The sequence below is a fragment of the Oryzias latipes genome, chromosome 19, assembly GCF_002234675.1.
Source record: "Oryzias latipes chromosome 19, ASM223467v1".
In the NCBI taxonomy this organism is placed as follows: domain Eukaryota; kingdom Metazoa; phylum Chordata; class Actinopteri; order Beloniformes; family Adrianichthyidae; genus Oryzias; species Oryzias latipes.
This window is the reverse complement of record NC_019877.2, coordinates 441,530-461,684: the sequence shown is the minus strand read 5'-3', so window position 1 is coordinate 461,684 and position 20,155 is coordinate 441,530. Positions and strand designations below refer to the sequence as shown.

The window sequence follows — 20,155 nt, the reverse complement described above, 5'->3', positions numbered from 1 at the left end:
GAGACAAACCTATAAGATCCTCCGTTTCCAGGGGAACCTGAAGGCACCGTGAGCCCAGGTGAAGCTCGTTGGTCTGATGTCAGACTTTAAATTCAGCTGCAGACAGACAGGAAGTTCTGCTCAAAGCTCCTTCACTCAGGCTGCTCTGAAGATGCTGCTCCACGGGGCTTTCAGGTGACTAGTTGGCTTTTATTTTGGTAGGATGTGCTTTTATTTTAGTGTTTGATGTTTCTTTGTGGAACCAGGATCTTGGTCGTCTTCGTGCTCTTCAGCTGTGCTGGGAGTTCTCTGAGGAAAGGTGAGTTTTGTTTTTTCCTGCAGCGTTTCTCTCTTGCTGCTTAAATGTGCTTCAGTATCAGAAGGTCATTCCAGGTCAGCGCGGTTCAGCTCCACTCTACGACCCGCGGCCCGGCTACTCTGGCGGGGATCCTGGTTCTGTTGGGTCCAGCTCCATGAGTGCTGGTGGAAAGTCTCCTGATGGCAGCGGGCGGGACGCTGAGGCCGGCCGCATCATCGCCAACGCGTGGCGTCTCCGTCCCGGCCGCCCCTTCCCACGCTTGGCCTGGACCTCTGCCCACGTGCCTCTGGGCATGGTGGGGGAGCGCCCCCTCTACCCTTCGTCCTATGTGGCCAAGTCCAACAACGGCTACCAGCGTGCGAGGGACTCCAGCTCCGACGCCAAATACTCCCAGGATACCTTTGGGCACATTCCTCTGCCTGCGCCTCATGAGCGTCCTGGATTCAAGGACCGCAAGATTTAAGGTCAAAGGTCAAAGGACCCGGAGGAGCAAACGAGCGCTGCAGGATCGGGATTTGGGGATCAGTGAATCTGAGACAAGTTTCAGTTGTGTCCTGCTGCGGTTCATCTCAGGTAGACTCTGGAGTGCGTTCAGCTGTTTCTCCTTCAACTCCTTTTGCTGCTCTGTGATTTGTCAGCCCGGTGGATCAATAAAGTTTGATTCAAACATCGTTGGTGTGAATCCTGTGTTTCTATCATGTAAATGCGGTTTGTGCCTCTGAGCAGAAACCAGATGCTGAAGCAGTGGAATTCTAACCATCAACCACTTTGACAGCAGAGGAAAGTTTCACCTTCAGTTATCTGAGGTGAACATCTAAACCTACATAACCTCACCTTGGTGGGGGTCATCAGCATGGTGGGGGTCTTCAACGCTAAAGGAAACCTTTTGTTCAGTTTCTTAAATGCAGTGAGCTGCGAACGACTCCTGTCTTTGTAGCCTCTAATGTATTAGATTTCAAATGTTTACAGTAATTTAGTGTTATCCATATAGACTCATTTCATTTTACAGCAGCACTTCAAAGTTCCTTTAAAAATAAAATACATACTGTATTGAGTAAAATCATCCAGCTGCAGCAGATTTACTCACATTAACCCCTAGTGCTATCTTAGATGACCCCCCCCCCTTACATTGCCGTGTTCTCCCTATGATAAAGGTGGAAAGATTTCATGTAATCCATGGACACCAGTGAAGATCACAAATCATTGAAGAAAAAAGGTTCAGAGCTCTGTCTAGTGGGTCTGGATGACCCAACTCCCAATGTCAAAGTGCCTAGGATAGCACAAGGGATACAAAGCAAAAGAAACCTGACTTTTCTATTTTTAGTACGCCATCTTTTTTTAAAATCTAAATACTTGACTTTTCCCTCTGAACAGCAACTACACACTGTTGTGCAGCAAAACCTGAGAATATATATATTAAGCTTTGACTGTAAATGAAGACTTTTACCATAAGTTTCTGTTATCTAAATGAGAACTTTACAACTAACCAAACACAAAGCCGTCTTTCCCTGAACATTTTCCTCAAAGCCAAAGGGCCACAATGGAGGACGAGGAGCCACCAGCGGCCCCGGAGCCTCAGGTTGATGCTCCACTCTTTATGTTTTGGTTTTCTTCATTTTAAAGCTGCTGGAACTGAAGAACGTTTGCATTGTTCAGCTTAGTGTTCAGGAACAAATCAGACGGCTGCATCCTCTTTCCTCTGGGATTTCTGAACATTCCTGATGAAAACTCAAACCTCAGATGTGTTTTAGTTCGATTCCTCGTCTCTTAGCGACAGAATCCTTTTGACCGTAAACAGACTCTGGTAACAGTTGAACTTTCGAGCTGAAGCTGAGAAAAAACCTGATAGTCTTTATCCGGCATGACGGAAACCCGCTTTGACGCCTCCTACCCCATGGACGACCACGCCTTAGAGCGCTTCTACCAGCTTTTTGTGGAAAACGTGAGAACGGAGCGCCTGCACTTCCTGTGGCTGCCGGCTGACATGACTGTGTCTTTTGGACCCAGACGGTTCTGTGGGTTTGGTGGTCGGACATCCAAACTGAGGCCTGTAGAGTCTGAGATGCTCCCACTGAGGAGCCCAGAAGGTCCTTTGTGGTTGGAGTGTTGCTGGTTGTGAGTCTGCGTGAGCAGGGGGAGGCTCTGACGGGCTTGTGCTTCTGGTTCTGATCCGTCTTCTGGACTCAGAGGTTCTGTGGAGGCTGCAGACAGAAGCTCTGGAGAGGATGTTGCTAAAGAGTCCGTGGAGCGGTCTCACTCACAGATCTGTGTCTGCAGGCCGGTCCAAAGGTGAAGGAGGAAGAGGAGAAAGAGGAGGAGCGCCGCGAAGGTCAGCCGCAGGTCCCGGGTCAGAACAAAACGGGTGAGCATCAGTGAAGCCGGTTCCTCAAAGATCCAGAACATCTGGTTCTGTAGCTGAACGTTCCTGCTTGATGAAGCAAATCTCAGATATAAAGATCATGGAGCAAACGCTAAATTCACTTCTGTTAATTATACATTTAAATGTTTGGAATAATTTCCCTTTAATGGAGGAAACTTTGGAAAAATCTGACTCTATAAGGCATTTAAGGAGATATTTGAGTGAGAAAACGTCATTTCAGAAACAGACTCTGAGGATTTGAAAGAAAAAGGTTGTGATAAATGTGTTGCTGTTAGTTTCTACACAGATGGAAAAAATCTGCTGCATGTGCGTCTGTTTTGAATGGTTTTAATATTTCCTGTCCGTTTTCTTCATGAAGACACGCTCTTACTTTGAAAGGACGCTGCTTTGAAAACCACCTGGTGAAAAAGTCATGTGACCGTCTGCGTGACATGAAGGCAGTATTTTGGTGGATGTCTTTATGATTCTTCCTCCTGGGGGGGTCAGTGGGACGTTTCCTGTCTCTGTGTGTTGGGGGGGGGGGGGGGGGGGGTGATGAAGACATTTCTTCATCTTTCATTGATGGTTGCATGAAGGCGTCAGCAGTCAAACCCAACCTGCGTCTTCACTTCTTTGTGTTTTTAAGGAGGCTGCAACCCCCACCGCCCACCCAATCCTGAAAGGGGGCCGCGCCCGGCCGGGATGACCTCTGATTCGCCTGGAAACAACAGCTCCGACGAGCTGCCCCCCCTCCAGATAAAGTGGGTCAGCATGTCCTGCAGCTCGGCTGCCACTCTGCCCTGACGCGGTTCTGTTCTGCAGGAACGTGGTGTCGGTGGTGGATCTGGGCTGCAGACTGGACCTGGGAGCCATTGGTAAAGCCTTGTGGAACACCCAGTACAACCCTAAGGTACCAGAACCCACCGCCGGCCTGCTGGCCCGCCCTCCAGGCCCCGCCCTCCAGGCCCCGCCCTCAACTCGTTGTTGTGCTTCAGACCTACACAGGCCTCATCATGCGGATCCGGAAACCCAGAACCACCGCCAACATTTACAGTACGGGGAAGATGATCTGCACCGCAGCCTGCAGGTGTGTGCCGGTCCAGTTCCAGAACTGTGGACATCACCGCAGGAAGTCTCATCTTTTTCCCCCCACACAGCATCGAGGAGTCCCGCCAAGCGGCGAGGAGACACGCCCGGATCCTGCAGAAGGCCGGGTTCCCCGTCCGCTTCCTGAACTTCCGTGTCATCAACTGCGTCTGCATGGTCAAAACTTTCTGCCTGAACCTGGAAGGGCTGACCCGGTCCAACCCGCAGGGCTTCAGGTCTGACTTCACCCCCTCCAGCGGCGCCACAGCTTTCAAAGAACCCGGCTCCTCACACCCTCAGGTTCTGCAGAACCTGAGGGTGTGAGGAGGTTCTTTTCTCATAGCAACAAAATAATGTATCAGATAGGCACCAGTTTGTTCATGGACCGTCCTCTCACTGCACTCCAGTTAGCTACGGAGTCCCACAGGGCCCAGTTCCAGGACCCATGCTGTTTATAATTGACATGCTGCCCCGGCTGAGGTGAGCTCTGATTCACCTGGAAACACACCATCCCATAGTAAGGTGGGTCCGCATGCCCTGCAGCGCGGCTGCCTCTTCTGGAGGTCAAAGGTCAACAAAACGTCGTTGTGGAGTTAAGCTGGTGGAACGTTTGTGAAATTTAGTGAAAGTCGCTCAAATTTTGTTCTCACAAACTTTTGTGTGAAAACGTAAAAATCAACACGTTTCACACTTTGACTTGCCGTAGGTCATCCCATAATAGTTTCAAAACTTCCTCTGGACACGCGTGTTTTGGCGTCTTAGTGGATTTACGCTGTGATGTCATCACGGTTTGTGTGGATGTTGGCGTGTTTGTTACGCTCCACAGGTCCGTGGGTCCAGCAGGGCTGCGGGTCAGAACTGTTCTGGACTCCGCCCCTCTTCAAACATCTGCCCTCACTGTCGCTCGTTCCTCTGCTTCCTCTCTGATTCGTCTTCTTCTTCCTCAGTTTTGAACCCGAGTTGAATCCTGCGGTTTTCCTCAGGAAGAGTCCTGGCGGCTTTGCCTCCATCCATCGGAATGGGACCGTCATCATAATGGGTAACGGAGCGACGCTCGTCTGCACTGTGGGAATCAAACCTGCAGCCCCTCCACCTAAACACAATTCTAATATTTACACATTTTAGTCAAAGTTTCATCTATTTTTTCCAGTTGTTTTTACCAGAAGTGTAACGATTAATCCATGAATGGATTGATTTTCATCGATCCAACCGGGTGGATCTGTCTGCTAACGGGATCCTATTTACTCTCTAAATAAAATGTATTAATATTATTATTACTTACTAAACAGATAGTTTTAAAGAATATTCTGCTTCTTCAGTGATATAAACCCATCAATCCCATTCATCTGGATGTTCTGAACTTTTCATTGGGATTTCTGAGGGATTGTTCAGTTTTGAAGCTTTCAGCTGCTTTTCTGGATTCATCTCAGATCTTATTGTCCTGACTTTAACAAATCTATGAAAGTCTAACCGCTGTTTTTGTTTCTCTGTTCAGGATTGTCTTCTCCTAAAGCATGCAAAGAACTTCTACAGCTGATGTACCCAGTCCTGAAAGTCTTCCGGCAGGACAAATGGGATCTTTTGAGTCCCACTTAATAAAGTTTTTAGATAAATCATTGACCTTTATTGTTCCAAAGCGGCGTAAACATCGGCCTCATCAAGTAAGAGTTCACCAAAATCTTCTTGAAAGTAAATTCATGCATTTTTGTAATTGTTTTATTTTTATAACTTTAAAATCCATTTAATCGTTTAGGATGAAATTCTTTTTTCTATCTTAAATGTCCTAAATATGAGTTTGACTAAACATAACCTTGTGAAATAACCAGAAACAAAATCATTCTTTGATATTTTGTCAGCAGAAACGACGGATCCGTCAGTAAATGTAAGCATTAAAAAAAAACATATTTATCCAGTAGATATCAAATAATATTAGGTCTAAAAATGTAAACGTTTGAGTTATGGTTCTGGATGGTGTGAGACCATCAACAGACCACTAGAGGGCAGCAGGCGGTTGATCAGAACCTAACAATGTGCATTAGGTTCAATTCAGATCCCATTATGGATCCAGATCATCCAGTCTTCCCACGTGACACACATCACATCAACATGAAGGGACTCCAGTTAAAACCAAACATAAACCAAACATTTACAAAGTAAAGTTTGTATTGAAAGAAACACAAGAAGTGTGTTTATCCGGGGATATTAGGACCACTCTGGAAAAGCAACCCATCCATCCGTCATCCATCCATCCATCCATCCATCCATCCATCCATCCATCATACATCCATCCATCCGTCATCCATCCATCCGTCATCCATCCATCTTTCCATCCATTCATCTGAACATCCATCCATCCATCCGTCATCCATCCATCCATCCATCCATCCATCCATCCATCCATCCATCATACATCCATCCATCCGTCATCCATCCATCCGTCATCCATCCATCTTTCCATCCATTCATCTGAACATCCATCCATCCATCCGTCATCCATCCATCCATCTTTCCATCCGTCATCCATCCATCCATCCGTCATCCATCCATCCATCCATCCATCCATCCGTCATCCATCCATCCATCCGTCATCCATCCATCCATCCGTCCATCCATCCATCCATGCTTCCATCCATCCATCCATCCATCCATCATCCATCCATCCATCCGTCATCCATCCATCCACCCATCCATCCATTCATCTGAACATCCATCCATCATCCATCCATAATCCATCCATCCATCTTTCATCCATCCATCCATCCATCCATCCGTCATCCATCCATCCATCCGTCATCCATCCATCCATCCGTCCATCCATCCATCCATGCTTCCATCCATCCATCCATCCATCCATCATCCATCCATCCATCCATCCGTCATCCATCCATCCATCCATCCATCCGTCATCCATCATCCATCCATCCATCCATCCGTCATCCATCCATCCATCCATCCATCCATCCATCCATCATACATCCATCCATCCGTCATCCATCCATCCGTCATCCATCCATCCATCTTTCCATCCATTCATCTGAACATCCATCCATCCATCCGTCATCCATCCATCCATCCATCCATCTTTCCATCCGTCATCCATCCATCCATCCGTCATCCATCCATCCATCCATCCATCCGTCCATCCATCCATCCATGCTTCCATCCATCCATCCATCATCCATCCATCCATCCGTCATCCATCCATCCACCCATCCATCTATTCATCTGAACATCCATCCATCATCCATCCATAATCCATCCATCCATCTTTCATCCATCCATCCATCCATCCATCCGTCATCCATCCATCCATCCGTCCATCCATCCATCCATGCTTCCATCCATCCATCCATCCATCCATCATCCATCCATCCATCCGTCATCCATCCATCCATCCATCCATCCGTCATCCATCCATCCATCCGTCATCCATCCATCCATCCGTCCATCCATCCATCCATGCTTCCATCCATCCATCCATCCATCCATCATCCATCCATCCATCCGTCATCCATCCATCCATCCATCCATCCATCATACATCCATCCATCCGTCATCCATCCATCCGTCATCCATCCATCCATCTTTCCATCCATTCATCTGAACATCCATCCATCCATCCGTCATCCATCCATCCATCCATCCATCTTTCCATCCGTCATCCATCCATCCATCCGTCATCCATCCATCCATCCATCCATCCGTCATCCATCCATCCATCCGTCATCCATCCATCCATCCGTCCATCCATCCATCCATGCTTCCATCCATCCATCCATCCATCCGTCATCCATCCATCCACCCATCCATCCATTCATCTGAACATCCATCCATCATCCATCCATAATCCATCCATCCATCTTTCATCCATCCATCCATCCATCCATCCGTCATCCATCCATCCATCCGTCCATCCATCCATCCATGCTTCCATCCATCCATCCATCCATCCATCATCCATCCATCCATCCGTCATCCATCCATCCATCCATCCATCCATCCATCATACATCCATCCATCCGTCATCCATCCATCCGTCATCCATCCATCCATCCATCCGTCATCCATCCATCCACCCATCCATCCATTCATCTGAACATCCATCCATCCATCCAGGAGCCAACATAAAAGCATGAATAAAACCCTTATTTAAAAGTTAGATTAAACAAAACTCTCATTCCTAGAATTAAATCATTTAAGATTAGAAGAAAACAGATCAGCAATCATTGTTATTTTCTATCATGTTTTTGTTTGAAAGGAACAACCGGAAATAACACCGGAAGTAACTGCAATAGCAATGATTTGATCAATTTGGTTCGGCCGTTTTGACCACTAGATGGCCAATATTATGAAAGGTTCCGTGAAGTTTGCATCACAAATAAACAACTAACGGAATATGAGCTAAATCTGATGATTAGAAAGCAAACACATCGTTTCGCGCAGACGGGTTTGTTCGCTCCGGGCCACCGTCCTTCCTGCTGTGGGTGTGGACGATGACAAAGTACCCGGAGGATGAAGGCTGAGCAGCTGGAAATAGTTTCATGTTGACCGGGTTTCGGGTTCCTCCGCGGCTGGGAGCTGGAATGCTGTGTCAGGATGGGAAATCTGTTCGGAAAGAAGAAGCAGTCCCGCGTGACGGAGCAGGACAAAGCCATTTTGGTAGGAGCTAGCTAGCAGGTCCGGCTAATGCTAGCAGCCGAACCCAAACGGAAATCTGAGCCGGAACAGAACTGCGCTGAATTCTGTTAGTCATACTGGGTGCAGACAAAAACAAACATCACAGTTTCAGGAATCAGGATTTATTAAATGAGATAAATAACGTATTTTTTTTTATCATAAACCCAGATTAGAGGCGTCCAGATTCGGACTGTCTGCTTTCTTTACGTGTTCGCGGTTCGGTGGAGTTTCCGGCCGCTGAAGCTGGTCCCTGAGGGGGACAGTGGAGGCGGGGGGTGTCGGTCTGATCCAGGTCCGGGCTGGCACCGAACTCGGTCCTTGTAGTGACATCTCGGATTTGCTTTCACCCTTGAACCTTCACTTACTAGTCACTGCGTTGCGGGGACTTCTGGGAAATGAAGTAATTTCGAAAATAAACTGTTTCCATTCGTTTCAGCACAACTGCGTTTATTTGGACAGTTTAAACCATGTTTTTCATAAATTTACTAATAGATCTCAGATTTTGGTGCGTTTTTTTTGTAGTTCTAATGTAAACATCATTGATTTGATCTGTAAACTTGTCTTGTTGGTTATTTCTGGGGGGGTGGGGTGTTTTTTCTTGGCGGGAGGGTCCGCCGGTCCTCCAGCTTCTCACACTTCCACGTTTCTCCTCAGCAACTGAAGCAGCAGCGAGATAAGCTGAGGCAGTACCAGAAGAAGATCCGCCTGCATCTGGACAGGGAGCGGCGGCTGGCCAAGACGCTGCTCCAGGACGGCAAGAAGGAGTAAGAACCGGTTCTGCGGCATGGCTGAACACGGACAAACCGGTGTGGGAGCAGATTTCAGCTGTTTTCCTTCTCTTGACCTCAACAGGAAAGCTCTCCTCCTGCTGAAGAAGAAGCGGTACCAGGACCAGCTCCTGGAAAAGACGGAGAACCAGATCAGCAACCTGGAGCGGATGGTGAGTACCGGCGGCGGCGTGGCGCCGTTGTTTGAAGAGGAATGCTGACCCGCCTCCTTCCTGCTGCCTTACAGGTCCAGGATCTGGAGTTCGCTCAGATAGAGAAGAAGGTTCTGGAAGGGTTGAAGGTCGGAAACGAGTGTCTGAAGAAGATGCACGAGGTGAGCGGCGCCACGCGGCGGCCAGGTGAGCTGCAGGTTCTGACGCAGAGCGCTGATCAGCTGTTCCTCGCTGCAGGTGATGTCCATCGAAGAGGTGGAGCGGATCATGGATGAAACCCAGGACGCTGTGGAGTACCAGCGGGTAAGGCCTCCGGGTTTGGACCTGAGGGTCGGGTCCGAGTGTCCCGCCTTTTAACCTCTGTGGTCTGTGCAGCAAATCGACGAGATGCTCGCCGGCGCGCTGACTCAGGAGGACGAGGACGCCGTTCTGGCTGAGCTGGAGGCCATCACTCAGGTGGGTTCTGGAGGAAACGCTCCAGCCAGACCCGCAGGTGGCGCTCTGGTCTTCACATGGGTTCTGATCCGTTCCTCTCAGGGAGACGTGGAGCTTCCAGACGTTCCTGCGGAGCAGCTGCCTGAAGCTCCCGAGCGGAAAGGAGGTCAGCGATTCTCTGAGAAACTTTTCTGGGAACTTCCTGTCGGAACCAGCTGGAAGGTTTTTGGTTCTGGACGGGAACAGAACCAGCAAATGGACTTCATGGAGAAAAACTCACCAACATTTAGACGCAGCGAAAATGAAATTTGGGCAAAGTCGGCCATCCCGAAAAAATCAACGGGGCCAAAATCTCAAAAGAAGTTTGAAAATCCCCTCAGAATTTAAAACACACACATCAAGGACATCCAGAGGAAGGTTTGACATTATTATGGGATGGCCACAGGTCCCGAAGGTCTTTTGTGGGCAAATTTGTAGATTTTTCACATTTTCCCTCAATAGGGTAAAAGAAAATGTTTCTTTCAGGAAGATTGACAGGTGTGTGTACAACCACTACCATGGTTTTGACCTTTGACCTTTTCCACTGAGCATCACCTTTAGTACAACCTACAGATTACCGTCTATCGCCTCCCAGAGCAGCTTCAAGATGTTGGAAATGAGGTTTTGTGGGTTTTGAACGGCGTTTGCGTGCCAAGCTCGCTCGTGTAAGTGGCGTGCAGATTTTTTAGTGTTTTATAAATGTTTATAAAAATCAGCAATTGTTTCTTTTTAATCTCAATTAAAAAGAAACAATTTTAAAAACAAAAAAAGTCTAGATTGGACGGTAAACGGACCAAATCTTGACGGAAATCGTTTTCTGTAACAATAAAAACGTGAGCGGTAAAGACCTGCGGCCCACATCGCTCCACCTCCACCGCCGTGCTTGACCACTGACAGGACTCCCGTCCTCACGTGACACGTCTGTCTGTTTCAGAGCGGGAGCGTCCGAGGAAGAAGGCGGAGCCAGAGATGCTGGCCATGTAGGAGCGCCGCCGACCTCCTCCTCTGCTCTGCCGGTGACCCTCACAGGAGCTCCTGGGTCTCCTCTGACGACCCCAGGGAGGTCAAAGGGTCACCTCACTCAAACGTACACAGTTTCCTCTGATAGATGATTGGTGACCTGAAATGGATGCTTTGAATTCCACGTTGGAGGACAAAGTGAGGAAAGTTTTCTGCAGCTCCTCCTCCTGAAACTTTCCCGTAACCACGACACATCTGGTGACCTCCTTTCCTCCAGATTCTCTAATCCCGTCTCTGCTGGATTAGCTAAGAGTGTGAGCTCAGCTCCGATGCTCAGACAGCAGCGGGTAATCTTCTAAAGGTGTTAACGCCCATCAGAACACCTCACCTGTCTGCTGCAGAGGCCCCGCCCCCTCCACAGACTCCATCAAACTGACCTGAACATCCAAACACTCCACACATCTGTTTGCTTTTTACAATAAAACTATTTTTTAGTTCTTGGCTGTTGCTGTTCGTCACTCCAACACTAGGTGGCAGCAAAGCCTCAGCTTGGGTTCCACTTCCACCCCGAAGAGATTTTCTGCAGCAGAGGATCCATGTTTCCTGCAGGAACGGCCGTGAAGATGAAAAGGTTTGATCCTCTGGATGTGAAAAGATGTGAGAGGAGCCCGGTAATAAAAGCTCCATTCAGGAGGAACCGTTTAAGCGTCGACCGGTTCATTCATGCTGACGAAGCTGAAAGATGAATAAACCTGTCAGAAGATCATGGAACAGATTACAGCTCATCACTGAGGAGATGTTTCTGTTATTTCTCCAAAACAAGAGGCTGGTTTCTCCCACGCTTTTGATGGAGTCAAAGTGAGAAAAGACATTCTCTGCTTTGAAAATATTAGTTTATCGTTTAAAACATGAAAGTCCGAAAGATCCAGAGATGTTTGATCCTTGCTGCAGCTGAGTTGGGCGCCTCCTGCTGGCTCCTGGAGGCGCTGCAGCCTCCATCGGTGCGGCTCTGTAGATGAATCACGGCGGCCCCTGAGCTGCTGTGTGGGAGTGGGCAGACAACAACCTGCTGCCATATGAATCACACGCAGAACGCGAGTGGGCCCAACACAAAGGGCAGATCTGAAGCTGCTGGAGGCTCGCGGCAGGTATGTAGGTGTGTGTTTGTGTGCCTGAAGATTCACTCAACGTGAAACCCAAACGAGGCCCAGAGAGGCAACAACAGCCTCTGGATCAGAACCAATGCCTGGAAAAAACACGGAACGTTTTCAGTTTGAGGCGGGAACAAAGACAGTGGGGGGTGGAGGGGGGGTCAGCACAAAGCCTGCATGTTTCACTGAAACCGGTTCCAGAGATTCAGATTCAACCCAAGGGAAATTCTGAACCAAAACAAGAAAGTGAAATCAGAGAAACCAGTTCAAGACCCTTGTAAGTGAGGACTGGACTGAGTAACTCCGCCCCCCTGGCGTTCCAGAGAGGAAGTCCCCACAAAATGCTACAAACGTCTATGGAGAACTCAACAGCTGTTAGTCAGTCGTATCGGTCAGAAGAACCGTTCTGGATGTGACACTTGTTTTAAAACATCTTGATAATCCTCATTTTTCTGTCATTCCAGTTATAAACTGACCAATCAGATTCCTCAATAAAGGTGGGCGGAGCCAGCCGGCCCCCATGTCGACGTTCAAGAGGTTTGACAGATTTTGCGTAGCCCGCTTTCAGTGGTAGGGGTGTGGCCTTCCAACAAGCTCCCTCCTGATTGGTGAGAGTGGTTGCCATAGAAACGTCTACCAATCATTGGCTGTGTCCAAATTGGAGGGTGGCGTTCTTCCTGGGTCGCTTACGTCACAGCGCCGCGACAATCGCCGTCCAAATTCAATGACTCCTTTAAATGCGGCCTTCTGCATTTGTCTGGTGCTTCCTTCTTTGCTCTCCATATCCCAAGATGCATTGCGAACGAACCTGGAGATTTGCTGACAGCAACGGCGGACTGTGAAGCGGGACCCGGAGTCTGAAATAATTGCACCTTTTTATAACTGTTGGATCTGATAAGCCAGGAACATTTGTAGCTCCATGCCGGGTTCACTTCTCCTCTCTGTTGGGGACTCATGGTTGCTAAGCAACAGGACATTCGCCGATGTAGCGGCTGGAATTATCTAAAGGCTAGACTCGTCCAAACTCACAGCCGTTGACATCTGACCTACCTGCTCAACTAAGGACTTGGCCAAAGTTGCCCGGGAAGGCCGTCGTGGCCACTGAAGGACGCCGCCCTTGAATTTGGACACACCCACTGCTTACTGACGCCGTCTGGCTCCAACATGGCGGCGTCTGTACGCCGGAAAACATGTCAACTAATCTGACTTCATTGGGTTAGAGCCGGAATCACCGCCGCCTCCTTCTCGGCCTTTAACCAGGTGTTTCCGTTTGGCTCAGACGCGATGAGCTGATCCATCCGGAAATCTGACGGTGATTCATAGAAGATCTGAAGAGAAAACTCACCAAACTAGATCCAGGATCCAGGCCTGGAGGGCCGCTGTCACCGAAGCTCCTCGTTGGCTAAACACACCCCATCCCAGTGGAAGTTCTGGAAAAGGAGGCCGGCCCTCGAGGCTAAAGGAAGGCTGAGGACGTTCCTGCAGCCTCCAGAGAAGCGCAGACCAGGAAGAGTCCAGGAACACCAGGAGGATCGTCCAGGAGGTCCTGAAAGCAGAAAATGATGGAGAGAAGGTCAGAGGTCATGATCCAACGGTCAGAACCACATGGAGAAGTTCATAAACTAACGGAAAGACGTTTTCTGTTTCCCCCTGAACTAAATGAAGAGACTTGAATGGATGAAACATTTAAAACGTCTTTTTCTAATTTATGAGGAATTTAGATTCTAGTTTCAGTGAACGAACAAACGTTTCCACATCATAGATCTGCTGGAAGAGCAGAATGTTTGTAGAATAGAGGAGACTAGAATGTTTCTAGATTAGGATAGAGTAGAACAGACATCTGATAGCGACCACATCAGAGCAAAAACTCCACATATTCAGCATCAACATGTCTGTTTCTTCACATGTGGTTGAAGTAACAAATGCAAATTCAACAAATAGGAGAATAAAAGCCATTATTGTCAATAGGAAGGAAAAAGAACGATATGAAAGTAACCAAAACATAAACGCATAAATAAAACACGCTGCTGTGGAACGTCCTCCTCCTCGCCGTGACCTTCTGCTCGCCGCTGCAGGATCATCCAGAAATTCCTGTTCTGTTCATGTTTGGGCCTCACAGAACCGGTTTTGATGGATCAGAACCATCATTTGGATCATTTTAAAGCTTTCTGCATCTAACGAGGATCTGACGGCGTTCTGTACGTTTCCTGATGTTTTCTGCTTTTTTTAAATATTTCTCTCAGACTTTCCCAAATTCTTTTCCAGTAAAAGACCGTTAAGGCTGTAACCCTTGTGTTATCCTATGACCCCCCCCCCCCTTCCATTGACGTGTCCCCCCCACCATGACAAAGGTGGACAAAGGTGGAAAGATTTCATGTCATCCATGGACACCAGTGAAGATCACAAATCATTGAAGAAAAAAAGGTTCAGAGCTCTGTCTAGTGGGTCTAGATGACCCACCTCCCACCGTTAAAGTGCCTAGGATAGAACAAGGGTCACCTTGTCTCCAGAAGCAGACACAGATGTTTCCACAGCTGGATCTCTGCTGGCCTTCCACTGCCTCTGCTGTTTCATTCAGAGGCTTTCAGATCGTGACGCGTGGGATAACTCCGCCCACCACCCGGCTCTCAAATCCAACTCCATCCCACTCATCCCAACCGGAGCCCACTCAGCCGCTCCGGCGCCACGCTAAATGTGGAAGCAGAACTGCTGAGGTCATCAAACCCACCAGCTCGGACCGGCCGCCCATGACTCAGAGGAGAGCAGATCTTCTGATGTTTGAAGACGGTGCTGCGTTTATGGACACTCTGTCAGGAGCAGAAATATCAACGTCCCAAATTCAGGTTGAAAGCAGAAGATCACCTGGATATTTTTAGAAACTGTGAAGCAAAATGTTCCAAAAAAAGTCTGAAAACTTTGGCCTCATTTGTTTTTTTTTTTCATGTTGAATCGTTTTTCATTTGAAGTTGAAGTGAAAAAGAGAAATCTTTTTTTTCTTAATGTCTCCAGAATTCAATCTGGGGGTTTTAATGACAGACGCTCCACATTAAGATGGAATAAATCAACATTTTCAACCATTAATTAACCATTAGTTAAATGCTAAACAGTCATAGTTTAGTTGTTTTCCTTTAAACCTCTGGGCTGTAACTGAACACAACTATAAAAATAGGAAAAAAAGTCAAATAAGAAACAACTTTAGATTCAAATGGGATTAAACCTGTTTTTTATTTTCGTTTACAAAAACTCCTGATTCTGCGTTTTTGTCTCCAATCATTAGCAACTGAAGTTTAAGAGATTTTGGAGACATGCTTTTATTTTGAAAAACCAACTGTCCTGGACTTCCTAAATATTCTGACCCCTCAAAAGTACCTTTTCAGAAAAGTTTGAGACACTTATTTAAATAAAGAAGCTCAAAGGTTTTTAGGCGAGCAGAGGAACTTCAAATGTTTTTTGTTCTGCAGGAGGAAAACGTCTGACTCTGGTCGAACTCAGACGTTTGGAGATTAAACGGCGGGAAAGTTAGAGAATCCTTCAGACGCCTGAACTTCCTTTTTGTTTGCTAAATGAGTTTCATTCATTCTGATGTGGGAGCGTCTGGCTCCTCCAGGAGGCCCCTGTTCACCTTTTCTTTTATAAATGTTCAAATCTTCAGGGTTCTTCTCAGTAATGAGGTTTATTCTCACAAATTCATTCTACAATTAAAATGAAAACGTTTACGTTTGTCTTGAAAATGTGGATTTAGTGCGACTCTCACAATCTGGAGTTTGAGAGGATTTGATGGTGACAAACATTAAAAACATTAAACTCTTTAAAAACTAAAAACAAGAAGCTTTAGCTAAAAAAACACTTCAAGTTTTACCACTCCAGTATAGGATTATTATTTAGAGACATGTTTTAGACCAGACAACCATCATTTGAACACATCAGTACCTCTTTCAGGAAGTGCACTAGAAAGAGCCTTCGCCGTTTTGTATCGCTGTCTGAATCTGTGTCTGAATTCCCGCCATAACCCCCACCTACTAAAATCTATACGGTGTGCTACTATGTGGAGCCCTGAATGTTAAAAGTCATTCAGACTTGACGCTCACTCCTGTTTTTTATTAACGGTGGATATGACGTCATTTCACAAAGTTAAAATCTAATAGATATGAGCGTTTTACTACAGTTATTTATGATCCACTGTTTTCTGAGGATAAAAACATTGGTTTATTATAAAAATACATTTAAATACTTTTTGCTTTTGGCAAAAACTGTTCCGACGCAATGCATTGTGGTCCATATTCGCCGTTCTAGTGAGCATTGATGCACACTGGTTTTCACAGAGACTTCTGGGAAATTTCCAGCGCTCTGGATTTTGGATTTGTAGATTTGAAGAGCACTAAATGTTGAGTAGAGAAGGAATTCAGACACAGTTTTAAAGTTAAAGTTCAGGACACGACAACGTATGGAGTCCTATACTGTTCATAATTAAATAAATAAATATGGCCTCATACAAATACACAATAAACCAATAAATCTCTCAAATACATAAAAAGATCATGAAATTGTGAAAAACCTGCACACAGATTTTAAATTAGCCATTATATTATTCAATATATTTCATTTTGCTTTAAAAACCTGTTCATTGTTTTAAAACAGCATTTCAAAATATTCATTTTTAATCATGTGGAATATTATTATAATTCTGTCTTTTTTCAGAAGCTCGTATTTCAAAATCAATATTTTCCAAAGTAGCTTTGTTTTATTTCATGTTGCTGTTTTTCACAATGGCTGATTTATTTCATGAAGAGCTTTTTCAGCAGAATGGGTCTATCTGTCAATCAGTGAAAGTGGGCGGGGTCTAAACGCTCATTGGCTGATCCATGTAAATCGACTCTTATTCCTCGATACCCGCTCAGCGGTGTGCCAGTCAGAGAGATGACATGTTTTAGTGATATCCGTGCGGCTTTGCTGACATTAGAGATCAAATAGAGACAAACAATCTGTCTGCTGCAGAAGATGCAAACATGGACGACTCTGTTTTTGTAGTTTGAGGGTTTGTGTGGACCAAACCACAGAGGAGCTCCGGTCGTTGAAACACTCCTCATTCTTACGCCATTCACTCAGAGCTCACATCGTGCCTGATGTCGGCTCACAGGAGGTGAGCTGGCGGACCAACAGTCAGACCAGGAGCTGCGCAAAGCGGAAGAAGCCTGCTGAGGCCTCCTGAACCTTATGATATTTTTCTATTGTCATTGAGACAATGATTATAATCAGGTCCTCTGATTTTATTTTTCCCTCCCGGGAATATGTTGAACCTTTCCTGCGATGACGTTTCTGACCGTGGTCGGAAAACGCAGCGGAGATCCGGGATTGATTGAGCAATTCTGCAGCCAGGGCTTACTCCAAGAATCAGACTCTGCACTTTGGAGGAAACCTTTTTTTATTATTACTTTTCCGGGCGACAGGGCAACAGACCCTTAACTTGAGCTCACACATACACTCTCGCGCTGCCTGGGCGCTCTGATTTACACGTAATTTAAGACGTAGTTTGACTGCGCTGAGCTGAAGCAGAAACTCTCTGGGCTGATCTCATGAACTCAAACTTGGAAACATTGTTATCATGTGAAACTATTCAAAATAAATAAACCTGATCTTTTAACACTCCATGTACATTGTGCATCCATGCATTGTTACTGAGATAATCACAGACAACCGCTCCATGTGGCTATCAGGCTAAAAACATTAGCTGGTAGCTCCTCCCACACGCGGCATGGTGCATTCATGGAACTCCAGTTCATAGAAATTTTGTGGAACTCCAACAGCCACCCAGCCTAACTTAGACCACTACTAGAAGATGATAACCGCTTAACCGACCACAAAATCACCTGAATTATACACACTCGCCCAAAGCCACTTTTATCCGCAAATTTAGAACAAAAACTGCCCAATTTCGTGTAACACTGTGGATGTGTTGAGGTGCAGACTCCCCCTAGTGTTGAGGAGTGTGCATTGCGCCGTCACGTTTGCTGAAGCATCTTCGATCGATGTAGTCAGGGTGCTGCTGCTCATGTCTGAGTAAAGGAGTAGCCAATCACAAAAGTGTCTCCGCCTTGTCTAGTTTGATTGACAGACAGACTCATTCTCCTGAAAAAGCTCTTCATGAAATAAATACGCCATTGTGAAAAACAGCAACATGAAATAAAAACAAAGCTACTTTGGAAAATATTGATTTTGAAATCCAAGGTTCTGAAAAAAGACGTAGAATTATAATAATATTCCACATGAATAAAATTAATATTTTAAAATGCTGTTTTAAAATAATGAACAGGTTTTTAAAGCAAAATGAAATATATTGAATAATATAATGGCTAATTTAACATCGGTGTTATAAGAGATTTATTGGTTGATTGTGTATTTGCATAAGGTCATATTTATTTATTTAATTAAACATTTATTTATTTAATTATGAACAGTATAGGACTCCATAACAACGTGCCGCACTACACTGTTTTCCTGCAATTAGCGTTAGAATTGGAATTCAGACACAACCTAATTAGTTTTACTTTCACCGAATTTGCTTGCTTCTGTTATTAAAAAAATGTTGTTTTTTTTGCAAAAAAATAATTGTAAAAAAATACTTGAACCATACATTTTATTACTTTTTTTTATTTAAATTTTTTTTTCACTCCAGATAATTCCTCTTCAGGTTAGTAACTTTACTGTTTTCAGATCCTAAAGTTGAATCATCTTTGGTGACTGTTTGTTTTCCAGAAATGTGTTTTCATCCGTTCAGCCGCTGCTGCCGCCAGTGGCGCTTTCTCCCACCGTCCGTGAAGGCGGCGCCGCCCCTCTCCCGTGAGTCCGCCTCTCAGCCTCCACGGCGGGGCTGGCGGACCGGCTGACTGGCTGGCTGGCGGGCTGCGTGGGGATCCGGTGTGGGCGCAGCGGAGGAGCCTCCTATATAAGCCGGGATCCCGCGAACGGAGCGTCTCTGCACGCGGCGCCGGAAGCGGCTTCTCTCCTCCCGCCTCACTTTGGAGAAACCCGTCCGAACCTCATCCAGAGGAAACCTCCGTCTATGGTTCTGAGCAGCGAAACGGCAAAGATGTCCCGAACCGACGAGGTGCACCGTATAACGGAGAACGTGTACAAGGTGAGCGGGAAACACCTGCCGATTCCCGGGAGGCAACGGGACCGGTTCTGGACGCTGTTAGACAGCGGTTCTGGAGCAGGTGTAGCAGCTGCTTTGGGTCACGTGTCCTGCCGGTTCTGTTTGAGCGGAGACGGCCCTTCATCATGTCCAAAGTCCGAACCGAACGGCAGCTGCTCAGAGAAGTTTCCCTCCGTGACTGACCGGGGGAGACCCGCGCGCACGCGGGCTCCACAGATGGAGGAGAGCCCGCACGCACGCACGCGGGCTCCGCGGAGGAGACCCGCACGCACGCGGGCTCCGCGGAGGAGACCCGCACGCGCGCGGGCAGACGCGCACGCGGGTCTGCAGACAGAGGGGCTCCGTGGAGCAGACCTGCCGAGCCTCCGCGGAACCTCCTGCATTCAGAGGTTCTCCTCCTGGATGGAGGAGGTTCTGGTCGGTTCGGCGGGGGGTTTGACTCCAGGAGGAACTGGTTTGGTTTCTGAGACCGTTTCACTCAGAAAATCCAGCATGAATTCAGTTCCTGTTCTGTTGGAGCTCAATCTTTATTTTCTGTCTGTGGATTCGTTAGAATCCATTTGTTTGGCTCCTCTGCTCCTCTGGACCTCACGGGTCAGAATTTTCCTGCTCCGGGTTTGGGTTTTACGTCAGAATCCTCCCTAAAATTCAAATGTCCTGCAGCGACAAGAACACGTAAACCCAACAATTCTGACTTAAACCAACATGGCTGCCATAGCGGCGGGAAAACTTTTGGGCTACTTTTAATGTCTTTAAAATTCTTTGGTTCCTGTTGATGTTTTTTTTTATCATCTTTAATTTATTCTGTTTTATTTCTTCACTTTGAACAATTATCAGAGGATTTAAAGTCATTTAGCATCGTTAGCATAGTTAGTCTCACAGCTATTTCATTCTTTTATTTTTGGATTTCATGACACTGTTCTAATTTTAGGGAGGGAGGGGTGAGGCACAAATATGGGGGGGGTCTTAGTGACAGCTTGGAAATGGGGCTTGAAACCGCCGCCATGCAGGGATGCGCCGCCGCGCTGACTTCCTGTCATCTGCAGGCTGCTTCATT

General features: G+C 46.7%; 4 protein-coding genes across 13 annotated transcripts in view; all 4 read left to right on the top strand.

Annotated features, from left to right (window-relative positions):
- The first annotated feature begins 46 nt into the window (after window positions 1–46).
- Window positions 47–969, top strand: LOC101156480. The gene is made up of 3 exons (XM_004086791.4): window positions 47–174; window positions 246–298; window positions 373–969. Exons 1-3 carry the CDS (start codon window positions 77–79, stop codon window positions 759–761), a joined length of 540 nt encoding a protein of 179 aa, XP_004086839.1. The 5' UTR covers window positions 47–76; the 3' UTR covers window positions 762–969.
- Window positions 970–2,070: 1,101 nt separating this feature from the next.
- Window positions 2,071–5,356, top strand: LOC101174576 (TATA-box-binding protein). Its single transcript, XM_011473471.3, has 8 exons — window positions 2,071–2,240; window positions 2,576–2,660; window positions 3,304–3,418; window positions 3,480–3,567; window positions 3,653–3,744; window positions 3,815–3,979; window positions 4,691–4,782; window positions 5,239–5,356. The coding sequence occupies exons 1-8, from the start codon at window positions 2,160–2,162 to the stop codon at window positions 5,337–5,339; spliced, it is 819 nt and encodes a 272-aa protein (XP_011471773.3). The 5' UTR covers window positions 2,071–2,159; the 3' UTR covers window positions 5,340–5,356.
- Window positions 5,357–8,066: 2,710 nt separating this feature from the next.
- chmp6 (charged multivesicular body protein 6) lies at window positions 8,067–11,295 on the top strand. Its single transcript, XM_004086781.4, has 8 exons — window positions 8,067–8,402; window positions 9,075–9,184; window positions 9,273–9,360; window positions 9,435–9,521; window positions 9,598–9,663; window positions 9,736–9,816; window positions 9,898–9,961; window positions 10,769–11,295. Exons 1-8 carry the CDS (start codon window positions 8,340–8,342, stop codon window positions 10,816–10,818), a joined length of 609 nt encoding a protein of 202 aa, XP_004086829.1. The 5' UTR covers window positions 8,067–8,339; the 3' UTR covers window positions 10,819–11,295.
- A 7,445-nt stretch (window positions 11,296–18,740) lies between these two features.
- Window positions 18,741–20,155, top strand: part of LOC101156725 (brain-specific angiogenesis inhibitor 1-associated protein 2) — a 37,595-nt gene continuing 36,180 nt past the window's right edge. For 3 of the 10 annotated variants that reach the window (XM_023949296.1, XM_023949294.1, XM_023949303.1), the window contains exon 1: window positions 18,743–19,080. In XM_023949296.1, coding sequence (XP_023805064.1) covers window positions 19,006–19,080 — 75 coding nt within the window. In that variant the 5' untranslated portion in view covers window positions 18,743–19,005. Of the gene's footprint in view, window positions 19,081–20,155 lie in introns of all 10 variants that reach the window. The other 7 variants (XM_023949299.1, XM_023949298.1, XM_023949300.1 and 4 more) reach the window with 4 other exon arrangements.

Coding starts and splice junctions, on each gene's coding strand:
- LOC101156480 (XM_004086791.4), top strand. CDS start 77: ATGTCAGACTTTAAATTCAGCTGCAGACAGACAGGAAGTTCTGCTCAA. Junction 175..245: donor CTGCTCCACGGGGCTTTCAG/GTGACTAGTTGG, acceptor TTGTGGAACCAG/GATCTTGGTCGTCTTCGTGC. Junction 299..372: donor TGGGAGTTCTCTGAGGAAAG/GTGAGTTTTGTT, acceptor AGGTCATTCCAG/GTCAGCGCGGTTCAGCTCCA.
- chmp6 (XM_004086781.4), top strand. CDS start 8,340: ATGGGAAATCTGTTCGGAAAGAAGAAGCAGTCCCGCGTGACGGAGCAG. Junction 9,522..9,597: donor GTCTGAAGAAGATGCACGAG/GTGAGCGGCGCC, acceptor TCCTCGCTGCAG/GTGATGTCCATCGAAGAGGT. Junction 9,817..9,897: donor AGCTGGAGGCCATCACTCAG/GTGGGTTCTGGA, acceptor CGTTCCTCTCAG/GGAGACGTGGAGCTTCCAGA.
- LOC101174576 (XM_011473471.3), top strand. CDS start 2,160: ATGACGGAAACCCGCTTTGACGCCTCCTACCCCATGGACGACCACGCC. Junction 3,419..3,479: donor CTGCCCCCCCTCCAGATAAA/GTGGGTCAGCAT, acceptor TCTGTTCTGCAG/GAACGTGGTGTCGGTGGTGG. Junction 3,980..4,690: donor TCCAACCCGCAGGGCTTCAG/GTCTGACTTCAC, acceptor CTTCTTCCTCAG/TTTTGAACCCGAGTTGAATC.